Raw genomic sequence first — 13,118 nt, 5'->3', positions numbered from 1 at the left:
CCCCCAACATACACACATGCTTTCTCCATGTGGGGCAAAGCCAATACACTTCCTGGTTTAAGTCATACTCTAAACTCAGTATAAGTCATGAAAGCCCAGTAGCAGGACCCTATGGATATTCTGTGCTTTCTGGAAGTGGGATTTAGGAGGTTTCAGGACTTCTCCCCCAATTTCTAACCCCAGATCTGTAGTACCACAGGGTGCAGTATGGCACAGGCCTCCATGGTGTGGAAATGTTGCCATCCTGCCTCAGTTTCCCCTCTTTCAGTTCCATAAGTGCTCACACCCAAGACGGGGAGGGTAAGGTCCCCTGCCTTGGGTCAGTTACACCACTGAACTGTATCCCCTTCTTCACCTTCACAGCAGAGCTCTCCCACCTGCTTCATCAAGCCCCTCCCAGCTACACAGGGGCAGGACCTCACCACCCCACATGGCTCTTTCTGAGGTCTCCACGGCTACCCCTCATGTCCAGACTTCTGATCCCGTCCTCTCACCTCCCAGCCACAGGCTCGCCTGCCCCACTCCTCGGGCTTCTGCCCCAGCTTCCCTCGGGTAGGGAGCTCTGCTGGCCCCATTCCAGACACCAGGCTTTGACCAGAGATCTGCATGCAGGAGTGAAATCAGGAAGGCCAAATCACACCTGGAGTTGCAGCTAGCAAGAGATGTTAAGAGGAACAAGAAGGGTTTCTTCAGGTATGTTAGCAACAAGAAGAAAGCCAAGGAAAGTGTGGGCCCCTTACTGAATGAGGGAGACAACCTCGTGACAGAGGATGTGGAAAAAGCTAAGGTACTCAATGCTTTTTTTGCCTCTGTCTTCACAAACAAGGTCAGCTCCCAGACTACTGCACTGGGCAGTACAGCATGGGGAGGAGGTGACCAGTCCTCTGTGGAGAAAGAAGTGGTTTGGGACTATTTAGAAAAGCTGGACGAGCACAAGTCCATGGGGCCAGATGCACTGCATCCGAGAGTGTTAAAGGAGTTGGCGGATGTGATTGCAGAGCCACTGGCCATTATCTTTGAAAACTCATGGTGATGGGGGGAAGTCCCGGGCGACTGGAAAAAGACTAATGAAGTGCCCATCTTTAAAAAAGGGAAGGAGGAGGATCCAGGGAACTACAGGCCCGTCAGCCTCATCTCAGTCCCTGGAAAAAACATGGAGCAGGTCCTCAAGGAATCAATTCTGAAGCACTTAGAGAAGAGGAAAGTGATCAGGAACAGTCAGCATGGATTCACCAAGGGCAAGTCATGCTAGACTAATCTAATTGCCTTCTATAATGAGATAACTGGCTCTGTGGATGAGGGGAAAGCAGTGGACGTGTTATTCTTTGACTTTAGCAAAGCTTTTGACACGGTCTCCCACAGTATTCTTCCCAGCAAGTTAAAGAAGTATGGGCTGGATGAATGGACTACAAGGTGGATAGAAAGCTGGCTAGATTGTCGGGCTCAATGAGTAGTGATCAATGGTTCCATGTCTACTTGGCAGCCGTTATCAGGTGGAGTGCCCCAAGGGTCGGTCCTGGGGCCGGTTTTGTTCAATATCTGCATTAATGATCTGGAGGATAGTGTGGATTGCACACTCAGCAAGTTTGCAGATGACACTAAACTGGGAGGAGAGGTAGATATGCTGGAGGGTAGGGATAGGATACAGAGGGCCCTTGACAAATTAGAGGATTGGGCCAAAAGAAATCTGCTGACGTTCAAGAAGGACAACTGCAAAGTCCTGCACTTAGGATGGAAGAATCCCATGCACCGCTACAGACGAGGGACCGAATGGCTCGGCAGCAGTTCTGCAGAAAAGGACTTGGGGTTATAGTGGACAAGAAGCTGGATATGAGTCAACAGAGTGCCCTTGTTGCCAAGAAGGCCAATGGCATTTTGGGATGTATAAGTAGAGGCATTGCCAGCAGATTGAGGGACGTGATTGTTCCCCTCTATTCGACATTGGTGAGGCCTCATCTGGAGTACTGTGTCCAGTTTTGGGCCCCACACTACAAGAAGGATGTGGAAAAATTGGAAAATGTCCAGTGGAGGGCAACAAAAATGATTAGGGGACTGGAACTCATGACTTAAGAGGAGAGACTGAGGGAACTGGGCTTGTTTAGTCTGCGGAAGAGAAGAATGAGGGGGGATTTGATAGCTGCTTTCAACTACCTGAAAGGGGGTTCCAAAGAGGATGGATCTAGACTGTTCTCAGTGGTAGCTGATGATGACAGAACAAGGAGTAATGGTCTCAAGTTGCAGTGGGGGAGGTTTAGGTTGGATATTAGGAAAAACTTTTTCACTAAGAGGATGGTGAAACACTGGAATGTGTTACCTAGGGAGGTGATGGGATCTCCTTCCTTAGAAGTTTTTAAGGTCAGGCTTGACAAAGCCCTGTCTGGGATGATTTAGTTGGGGATTGGTCCTGCTTTGAGCAGGGGGTTGGACTAGATGACCTCCTGAGGTCCCTTCCGACCCTGATATTCTATGACACCTGTTCTGAAGGGGACGGCCTTGGAGCACCTGTCACAGCCCTGCCAGCCCTGGCAAACTGCCCCTTGTGATGGGATTTTGATGAGGTGGGGCCCAGTCTCCAGATAACATGAAAAGCTCCAAACACCTAGTGAATTTGAGCCTTTGATTGGCAGTCTGCCCCACTTGTCCACCTCCTGGGGCAGAAAAACCAGTCAGAGCTGTGTCAAGGAGAGCTCACCCCCTCTCCCGGTAACGCTTCCAGCACCTTCTTCCATTATCAGTCAGTTCTTCAATTCTCTGACCTGTGTTCTGGTTATTCAGGGTCAGGGGCTGCACTGTGCTCTACTGGCCCTTGCACGGCGAGCCGCTGACAAGGACTGTAGTTAAGGCAGAGCTGGGGTAGCTGCTGCATGGTTCCTGGTCTTTGCCGCTCTCTGGACAGATGAGAGAGAGTCTGGGCTGAGTCAGAGTTCTCGCCGCTCACCAAGATGGCGTCTAGCTGGGGAAACACCCTGTTGTTCATGACCAAGGAGCTCACACTGTGGCAGTTTGGCCTTCCTGAGGTAGGGGTGGCAAAGTGCCAGAGATGTCTGCGTTAGAGCTGTTTCCTGCAAGGCCGCCTTTCTGTTTGGTACCACAATTGCTGCGATGGGCTGATTTCAGATTCCATTCTAAACGCCTCTGTTAGGCCTGTTCTAACACACACCTACACACGGCTCCTTCAGGCTGGATTTTACCTTTGATTGCCCCCTCTCCCGGCTGCTTTTCCACTGGACATCAGCTATGTTGTTTTCCTGGTTAACTTGCTACTGTCTCCTGGGAAGCTTGTGTCTTATGGCCAATGTGCTGCTCTTCACCGTAGAGAAGAGACGGGTTTCAGCTGCACGGACTATTAAGGAGATTCTGTATTCAGACAGATGGAAATGGCCAGGACCCTGTGATTCTCTCTTGCTCCCAGACTGACTAACGCAGCCTGTGCTGCCTGGAGTTACTACACAGGGCAGGCCTAGCACTGGCCTGGGCAGAGAGTCCTGGAGTGGGTTGCTACCTACATTACGGTATGCGAGATGGTCACTCAGAACCTAGTCAGTCAGTGTTAAGAACAAGCTCTGACATGGTGAACAGGAAGCCCTCTGAGACTCTGCTGCCACTGATGGTCACATCTGAAGAAGGAAGCTCCATGACACACTCCTACCACTAATGTACCACTGCCATTCAGGAAGCCCTGAGCAGTCTGGATTCCACAAAGGGAGCAGGGGTTGGTCCCTTCTCCTTTGGATACAGCTGACCCCAGTGGTAACATCCCAGCTCTGTGGTTTTAGTGGCCTGGCTACAATTGGACACACACAGCTCTGTGGGGTTCAATTTTAGAGGTTTCTTTATTTCCACATTTGTTTTCATAATTAGTTTGTCAAATGAGCAGCATTCTTGGCTCTAGAGTTATTTAACTAATCAGACAAAATCATTTTTCAAACAGTTCTGCCCTGCACCAAGGAGGGCGGTTACATGATGATCCGAGACTGAAGCAAAGATGACATCAGAAGCGGACTCGTCACTCATATATGGTAAGAGCTGGAGTTTTAGAATTGTATTGGATGTTTTAGCTGCATAAAAATTTAGATAAACTCTCTGATAATGTCTAAAAAGGTGAATATTGTTTCTATTGGTTCCTTCTGGCAGCTGATGCCAGCATCTGAATCTACATATTTCCCTGCCACTGCTTTGTTGTCACTTGTCAGACACAGAGGAGCCCTGGCAGAGTGTTTCCGTGCTGGCTGTGCAGTGTCAGGAGGGGACAGCAAGTCCGTCCGGCAATGAAGGGACATCTCTCCACTCAGCTGCTTTGGCTTCTCCTCTTTCTTCAGGACACCATGGGTAAGTGCCCGCTTTATTTCACTGGATGAGCTGGGCAGAGGAGAAGTAGGAAGAAAGTTTTAATCCACTAGAAATAGTGTTTTATTCCAGAAGTCAAGGAAGCAAATGGAAAGCAGGCAGTTGAGGTTAAAGTAAATTTGTGTTTCTGATTTTCATCCATTGGTTATTCTGAGAGAGGAGGTTTATATATTTGCAATAATCATAGATTTGACCCAGTCCCAGACCATGTGCTTTATAAAATACCCCAGTCTTGTGGCACAGTGAGCCCAGAGTTGCTTTTAGTGAACTAATGGCTTCAGTGCTTAGAAATTCCTGATAACTAATCAGAAGAAAAGCAGAGTGGGCTTCTATATTATGACTTCCAGCCTCATCGCCCGTCCAGCTCTGTGCCTGTGTATGGAACCTGTGAATAATTCCAGATATACACTCCATGCCATTTAAAATAACACTGCTGTCCTGTGTGCGTCCAACGTGCCGGGCCATCTTCAGCAGGGTTTGAATGATGCACTTGTCAGGACACTGAACTGTTCAGTAGCAGCCTGTTTCTGTGAGTTGCTGCAGTCTGAGACGCTGCTGTTCTGTAGCTGCAGTGTGAACAGGTGAAGCTGAAGATGAAAGTCAGATTTTAGAAACCTCAAATATTTAGCTAGAGACAAACTGCGGTACCACAGCTGGTATGTAGAGATCACAGATAGCTCTGCAACGTCTCTGTGCCTCGGAGGGTAGGTGCTGAGGAGTCCGGAGCAAGGACATTTTCTGAAGTGGGGGTTTGTACCTGAACTTCCCAAGAAAGTTACACAGAAGTAGCTGGAGTTTGATCTCATGATAAAACTGATCTTTACTAGAGTGAAAACGCAGAGAATTCCACTGGGATTCCTGGGTAACCAAATCTCCATGGCACGCGCCATGTTGAACCAGGGGGCCCTATTCTCCCTGCAGTGTGGAGTGACTCCCATTACCTACAATGGGTGGAACTCGTACCCTGCAGGGAGAGAAGGCAGCCCTGGACTCCGCTGGTCAACAGTCTGGTCAGAGTAATAAGAGAGGCTGGTTTCAACCTTCCTTTTCTTGTCTTTAAATTTGACTCCATGTAGAACAGGAATGTCCACCTCACACTTGTGAACAGTTAAAAGCTCATAACCCAACAGTCCATGAGAATGTTTATCAGCTGGATTTAAATGCAGCTTAGAATGGCTGCTGAACTCCCTGCCACCCTTCCTCACTAACAGGACACTTTACAAATCTACAAATGGACACCTACAAACGGGCTGGATTCTGGTTCCACCCAAATGTCTCACAGTGGTGAAACCGACACTTCAGCAGGTTAATGGTTTCATCTTTGATTGTTAAAACTTTAGAAAAACAAAACAAAAAAAAATTGCAGCAGAAGAGAAATGGTTTTGTGAAATTGTTGCCCCGTGACTAACAGCCTTTGCTGGTTTGGGCCACAAAGAGCAAGGGGCAGGTGTAACATGATGGTGGCTGCTGAAACCAGAGAGCAAACATGCTGCAGTGGATATGCCCTTCTGGGACTGGCACTAAAAGGAAATAATAATAATTATCCCCCAGTCACTGCTGTGGCGAGGACACCATGGAATACATGAGTGCACAGCCTGTGCCCCCTGTGTAACTTACAGATGTTTCTATGGTGAAAATCCTGCACTGGGAATCCAGCGATTAGGGTCTGTTCTTGTCTCTGCCACAGATTTAGTGTGTGACCTTGGGGAATCTCATTTAATTTCTCACTGCCTCAGGTTCCCTTTCTGTAAAATGGGAACAATACCTACCTGTGTGATTGAAGGTGGAGAGAGAATGTGGAGATAAAATTCACCAGATAGAAAAAACCTTTAAATAAATTAAAATGATCAAAGTCAACTCTTTTGTTCCAAGCCGAACACATGCGTTCCTACAGAGCGGGGAAGGGTCAGAAGAGACACCAAGTTACTTAATCTGACTCAGGGTTACAGAATGAATCCCTTCAACAAGGGGTCACCAGTACACAAATTTGAGAACCACTGAACAAGAGGGATGTGGAGGTGGGTCCAGAGCTCCTGGACTTCCCATAATAGTCACTGTGCTCTGGGGAAGGGGTTGTTTTCACCATGAGATTGTATGGAACAGTGCCCCCCTCCCCACAGCTTCCCATCACTATACAGCTGTAACTGCAGCTAGCGGGAGCTCTCTGCTCTGAGGGTTCTGATGTCCCCTGCCCCCCAGGATGGAGTTACAGCCCCTGTTACTGGAGAGGGAATGTGCTTTATAAAAACGGGGTATAAAATAGTCATCACAGATGAATCTGCACTTATACTTTGTAACCAGCAGGTAAATGCAGATGGGGAAAAACATTTTCTCTAATTCCTTCTGAGAAAACATTTAAAAATTTGAAGCAGGTAGAATGGGTGGGGTCTGGGAGGAACAGTGACTCAGACAGAGGAGGAAGGCAAGTAACATTGAGTGGCAGGTGGGCTGTATGTGTGTGTGTGGGGGGGTGGCACTGAATGGGCAGAGCAGCAGCAAGTGTGAGGGGAGGGAGAGCAGGATAGTGGGATATGTCTGGCTCTCCATGTTATGTTCACAGCAGAAACACAGAGAAGTTAGATAAATATATGAAATACTCTTTCTGGAAGTTTGCAATGTAACACAACTTTATAACTTAGAATGTAGAACCCTCACATACAAGAACCCCAAAACAGAGAGAGACAAAGCAGGGTGCTCCACAAGGCAGAGAGGCACAACTTACCCTACCTAGATTGCCACTTCCTTTCAAAGCGCTCCATCCCTAGCCTGCAAACAGGGCCAGGAAGTCCCTTCCTCTTAAAGTGGCAGCAGGTTGGCATTTTAACAGTTTTCAATACACCACACTCCTTTCCAGACAGGAGAGGTTGTTGGAGATGGTTGGAGGAGCTGGTGCCAGGGAGAGGTTGGGTGGGGGAACATGTTTTCAAGTGAGTGGTGGGGGAGAAGGAATGAGGAGACTGGGTGGTGAGGGAGGGTGGTGAACTACACAGCAGTGATGGTGCTCAGCATTCACCAGCCCAGAGAGCTCAGAGGGGAGGAGATACCTCATGCTGCCTCCCCAGTGACAAGCCTGACTGGGATATCAGGGAGTAAAGCCCAGGGCCCTTGTGTGATAATCTCCAAACCAGAGGGCATGGGCTCTGTGCTGTCTGCAACTCTGCTCTGTGTCTCTTTGAAGGTGCTGATGAGCTGAGGCTGGTGAATGGAAGCAGCCCCTGTGCTGGGAGAGTGGAGGTTAAACACCAGGATCAGTGGGGGACGGTGTGTGATAACGCCTGGGACATGGAAGATGCTGAGGTGGTTTGTAAGCAGCTGGGATGTGGACCTGCTGTCAGTGCCCTTGGTAATGCTCATTTTGGAGAAGGATCTGGACCAACTTGGCTGATTTTACCTGATTGTGATGGTGATGAGTCAGCTCTCTGGGACTGCAGACATGCAGGATGGAATGTAATCCAGTGCCGTCGTTCTTTTGATACCGGAGTGATCTGCTCAGGTAAGAACTCTGCCAACCTGCCCCTGTAGGAAACTCCCTATGAGGGAGAAGGGACTGAACCCAAAGTATGTGACATTCCTGGTGACTCAGAGCTGGACGGTGTCCTGCACTGAGGTCTGTGTGGAGCTGACCAGTCTCTCCCTGAGCTCCCCTTGGTAGACTGGGGATGAGCAGGCTGTTTCATCCTCTGGGCAGGTCAGGCAGCTGTCATGGAGTAAGGGTGGGGTGGAGCAAAGCACAATTACCAGGTCTGTGCTGGTAGGTGCCTGTGTATAGAAGCCCAGTGTCTCCCCAGGGGAGCAGCAGTTGTGACCCTGCCTGTGGCTGCGGGAGCTGGGATGGGAGCCGGTGGGACGAGTGCTGTGGAGTTTTCCCCAGAGTTCCCTGAGGCAGCAGGAGAGGAGCCCTGAGCCTGACCATGGCAAGTGGGAGGGGCCAAACCAGCTGGGGATAGGTGCAGGGGGCAAAAACTGACTCCACTGCTCCACACAGCTCCCTCCTTCCCCGAATCCCCCCAGGGTCAGGCAGGAAACTCCCACATGACGTGTAGCTCTTTGTTCCGCAGCCCACCTGGCTGCCTTCCCATGCAGGGTGAGCTAGAATTACCCACAGGATAATGTCGTGGAGACGGCATCTGGATCCCTCTGCACTTGGGAAATAAATGTGTATGTATAACCTGGCTTCATCAAAGCTTGTGCTGTTAAAATGGCTGTGTTTGCACACAGGTCTAAAGAGAGTGACTGTTAAAAACAGCCCTGACACGTGTAATACTAAGCCCTGGTCTACACTACAGAGTTAGGTTGATGTAAGTCAGCTTACGTTGACCTAATTCCATAAGCGTCTACACTAAAATGTAGCTCCTGCCAATGTAACTTGCCCATTACCCCGACATAACAACTCCACCTCCATGAGAGGTGTAGCACTTAGGTCTATGTAGCTAGGTCTATGCAGCTAGGTCTACGCACTGTCAGTGTGGACACTGCATTGCTTATATTGACTGTTGCTGCCTTTCTGAATCCATCCCACAATGCTCCACACTGATAGTTAAACTGATGCAAGCAGGGGCGGGGGGTATGGAAGGCCAGGGGAGGCTGAACCTCCCCAAATAGCCAGGCATGGCCCCACCCACACTCCACCCTGAACCCCCTCCTGCTTCCTGACGCTTCCCAATGTCCTCAGCCCAGGGAGGTTGCTCCTCTTCCCCGAGGGGGCTGGGGCTAGCGCATGCCAGCCTGGGGCTCAGGACTCCGGCCAGTTGGGGCCCCCGGTGCTCTGGGGCTGGGGGTGCTTGGGAGGGTTGGTCAGGGCAGCCCGGGGCTGGAGCGGGGGGGCCAGCAACCACAGTCAGGGGCTCAAGGTTCCTGCGGGAGTGGGGGGGGGCAGAATGGATGGAGGACGGGGGGGGGGGCCCAGGCAGAAGGGGCAGGGCCGGGGGCTAGGCTCCCTGAACGGGCGGCTCAAACATCGCCCATGGGTGCAAGCACTCCTGGCGAGGATGTGCACCACCAACACAAAGAGCGTAGTGTGGACACACAAAAGCGATATAGTTACTGTGGCGGCTAGATATTCACATAACTTAGGTCAACTACATTTTGTACTGTAGACTTGCCCTCAGTGTAGGACACTGGTCGCTGCAGCTGGCTGAACAGCGACAACACCTCTTTGTTCTGATTAGCTCAGTTTGCATCTCTCTGCAAATCCCTGATCGCCACCACTGGTGAAGTCACATCTGATCACTGGGGTCAGTGCTTTGTGTGTCTCCCCTCACACCCTGCCACTCACTTACCACCCTGAATTCCACTGAATGCATCCGATGAAGTGAGCTGTAGCTCACGAAAACTTATGCTCAAATAAATTTGTTAGTCTCTAAGGTGCCACAAGTCCTCCTTTTCATTTTACCATCTTCAGTGACAGTATCCCCAGAAACTGTGGATATCTGATGAGGTTCAATAAGGATAAGTGCAGGGTCCTGCACTTAGGACGGAAGAACCCAATGCACAGCTACAGACTAGGGACCGAATGGCTAGGCAGCAGTTCTGCGGAAAAGGACCTAGGGGTGACAGTGGACGAGAAGCTGGATATGAGTCAGCAGTGTGCCCTTGTTGCCAAGAAGGCCAATGGCATTTTGGGATGTATAAGTAGGGGCATAGCGAGCAGATCGAGGGACGTGATCGTTCCCCTCTATTCGACATTGGTGAGGCCTCATCTGGAGTACTGTGTCCAGTTTTGGGCCCCACACTTCAAGAAGGATGTGGATAAATTGGAGAGAGTCCAGCGAAGGGCAACAAAAATGATTAGGGGTCTGGAACACATGAGTTATGAGGAGAGGCTGAGGGAGCTGGGATTGTTTAGCCTGCAGAAGAGAAGAATGAGGGGGGATTTGATAGCTGTTTTCAACTACCTGAAAGGGGGTTCCAAAGAGGATGGCTCTAGACTGTTCTCAATGGTATCAGATGACAGAACGAGGAGTAATGGTCTCAAGCTGCAGTGGGGGAGGTTTAGATTGGATATTAGGAAAAACTTTTTCACTATGAGGGTGGTGAAACACTGGAATGCATTACCTAGGGAGGTGGTAGAATCTCCTTCCTTAGAGGTTTTTAAGGTCAGGCTTGACAAAGCCCTGGCTGGGATGATTTAACTGGGAATTGGTCCTGCTTTGAGCAGGGGGTTGGACTAGATGACCTTCTGGGGTCCCTTCCAACCCTTATATTCTATGATTCTATGATTCCCCTGTGCCCTCTTGGCCCTGTGTCAGAACACAGGGGCCACAGTCACCATAAGCCTCCACCACCCACCTTCCCTCAGAAATACGCCGGGCACAGTGGGGGCCTCCTCAACAGGCCCTAAAGTGGAGTAACCCTCAGCACATGGAGATGCATTGGCTCCCCTCTCAGTCTCTGTGCCAGGCTCAGCACAGGTGCATGGATCTACCGGGGCCGAGGTGAAGGGTCTCTCTCTGGGCTTCATTCTGGGTTTCCCGTGTGCAGTGAGCTCTGCAGCTGCAGTGTCTCAGCTGAGGTGTAACTGCCTGAGCTGCACCACCCTTATTTCCACTGTTTCTATACCAGAAATGCACAAGTGCAGAGAGGAGCTCCTTTGTATAATGGGAGGAGCCCAAAGTGGGAGCCTGGCAGCCACACCCCCATTCCCTGCTGGGCCTGTTCTTGTCTCTGCAGCCGCAGCTCTGGGCTTGTAAACCCTGAACTTCTGGGCCTATTGGTGCTGCTTGGAGGATTTGGGGAGGATCCAGAGGGTACAAAGGAACTTGACCGGCTATCAGGGAATTAGGCACCAGCACTTACCTTGTAAATGCTGAATAAACATGAAATGAAACCTGACTTGTCTGAGAAACCCTCATTCTATCCCTCCTGCTCCAGTGTACCTCCTCTAACTCATCTTGGTACGGAAGCGACCAATGAGACACATGAACTGAGTGTCCCCTCACAGTTATTATTGACAATTATTTACCTCAGGAATAATTATTGACAATTATTTACCTGAGGTTACAGAAAGAGACATTGACACTAAAGGAAAAGATTCCTTGGCATTTTAAGTTCCCTGCATGAATGCTCAGTGTTTGTCCTTCATTTTGGGTCTTTATCACACATTGGCACCACATTTGGCCCTTGGTAGATTGAGAGCTCTGCTGCCTAGACGCAACTGCTGTAAAGTTACGCTGAGTCTGTGCTAGGGCAATGCTCACATGTACTAGCCTGCACAATGACCCTCCCACCCCTGACAAACACTGGCTGGATGTTGGTAGACCCCACTTTAACAGTCAGTAATCAGCTCAGGTGCTCTGCTACTTTCCCTCTCTCCCACTTCTCCTGTCTGCACAGCCACTCCGTGGCTTTCACACCCTGCACCCACACAAAACCTATCTGGCCAATTACCTGTATTGCACCAAGGGAAATGCATCACAATTCCCTTCATCTACACACCAGGCAGCAACCCTGTACACACCAGGAGTACAGGAGGCGAGCAGAGAGGCCAACACACAGCATGGCATTGTTAGATATTGTTATTGAATGGGATCCCTGTGCACCAGCTTTGCACTTCTCTTTAGAGCAGCCTTGTGGCTTCTCCAGTTTACACCATCCATTTACATCCAGGCTCTCATTTGGAAATAAGCACAGTATGGATTTTGCTAACAGCTCCCTTTTGGACCGTGCCTTTTGTCTCACAGAGCCAGCTGGTCTAGCTTCAACTACACCTATGTTTCACCGGCAAAAATCAGCTTAGAGGTGGCAAGTGGGTGCAGTTGACTACTGGTGATGTGTAAGGCCCACTTTACACCACTCTTACACCAGTGCAGCTTCCTACACAAAGCACTATGGAGGACAGAGATCTCTGTGTGCACATAAACCTGCAGTCACTGCTCGAGTTGAACATTTCTCACACTATTTATTGTCATTGGTGCTCTCAGAGCTAGGAGGCTGTTGTTCATTCATTGCAATGAAGGCTAGACTCTCCTTACTGCCTGTGGACAGACAGCTTTGCATGTCAGTGACTGTGGAATTAAATTAAAATTCACTAACAAAAATCCTCATTAATGCACCTGGTGGGAGATGAAGGCTGTCTGTGTTTTTAATGATGGGTTTACTTAGGTTCATGGGACTCTGTATGCTAGTACCTCAGGAAGAGGCACTGTTCCTGGGAGTCAGGGGGCAGACTCAGTGTGTGTAAGGCAACCAAGAGGGAGAGCGGAGAGACACTATTTAGAGTGATAGGTGCCGTGTCAGGTCGGGGAGGATAGCAGTTGTGTCTGGGTGGCCACCAGCTCCCTGCTAGGAGGAGGGGCCATGTCTGAGCGAAAGGAAGGGGGCAGAATCAAGTGACTGACAAGAGAAAGCCTGGGAACAGGAGTGAGTCTGACCAACAGGAAGTGAGATGCCCAGCACTGGAGAGAGGAGAAGCCAATTTGGAGCAGTCTGGAGCCAGCTATGGAAAGGCCAGGACTGGCTGGGTGGTGAGGCCCAGAGAACTGGCCCCTGGGCAGCAACATCCCTCAGCTTGGGCCTTTCCCTCTTCAAGGTCACTCCCTGGTTAAAGAGTTTTGTTGGGAATATTCCCCACCAAGCCAGGCTGAATTAGTGCTTCAGCTACCTAGGGAAAATCCACCACCACCTGGCAAACTTTGCTCTGACTGAGAGTCCACGCTGCCTGCCTACTGCGAGTTTGTCTGAGCACTAGGGTAGGAGACTCAAGTTTGGATTTTTAGTAATGTTATTGCAATGTGCACCTTGAGCACTGCACCCCTTTGTGATGAGGGGAAATC

At 49.9% G+C, this 13,118-nt stretch overlaps 1 protein-coding gene across 1 annotated transcript in view; it reads left to right on the top strand.

The window, feature by feature from the left end:
• The first annotated feature begins 4,209 nt into the window (after window positions 1–4,209).
• Window positions 4,210–13,118, top strand: part of LOC142069398 (antigen WC1.1-like) — a 72,228-nt gene continuing 63,319 nt past the window's right edge. The window contains exons 1-2 of the mRNA XM_075120307.1: window positions 4,210–4,329; window positions 7,526–7,840. Coding sequence (XP_074976408.1) covers window positions 4,269–4,329; window positions 7,526–7,840 — 376 coding nt within the window. The 5' untranslated portion in view covers window positions 4,210–4,268. The remainder of the gene's footprint in view (window positions 4,330–7,525; window positions 7,841–13,118) is intronic.

The sequence above is a fragment of the Caretta caretta genome, chromosome 1 (genome assembly GCF_965140235.1).
Source record: "Caretta caretta isolate rCarCar2 chromosome 1, rCarCar1.hap1, whole genome shotgun sequence".
Classification (NCBI taxonomy): Eukaryota; Metazoa; Chordata; order Testudines; family Cheloniidae; genus Caretta; species Caretta caretta.
Note: the sequence above shows the minus strand (reverse complement) of the source record. Positions and strands in the feature narration are given on the sequence as shown.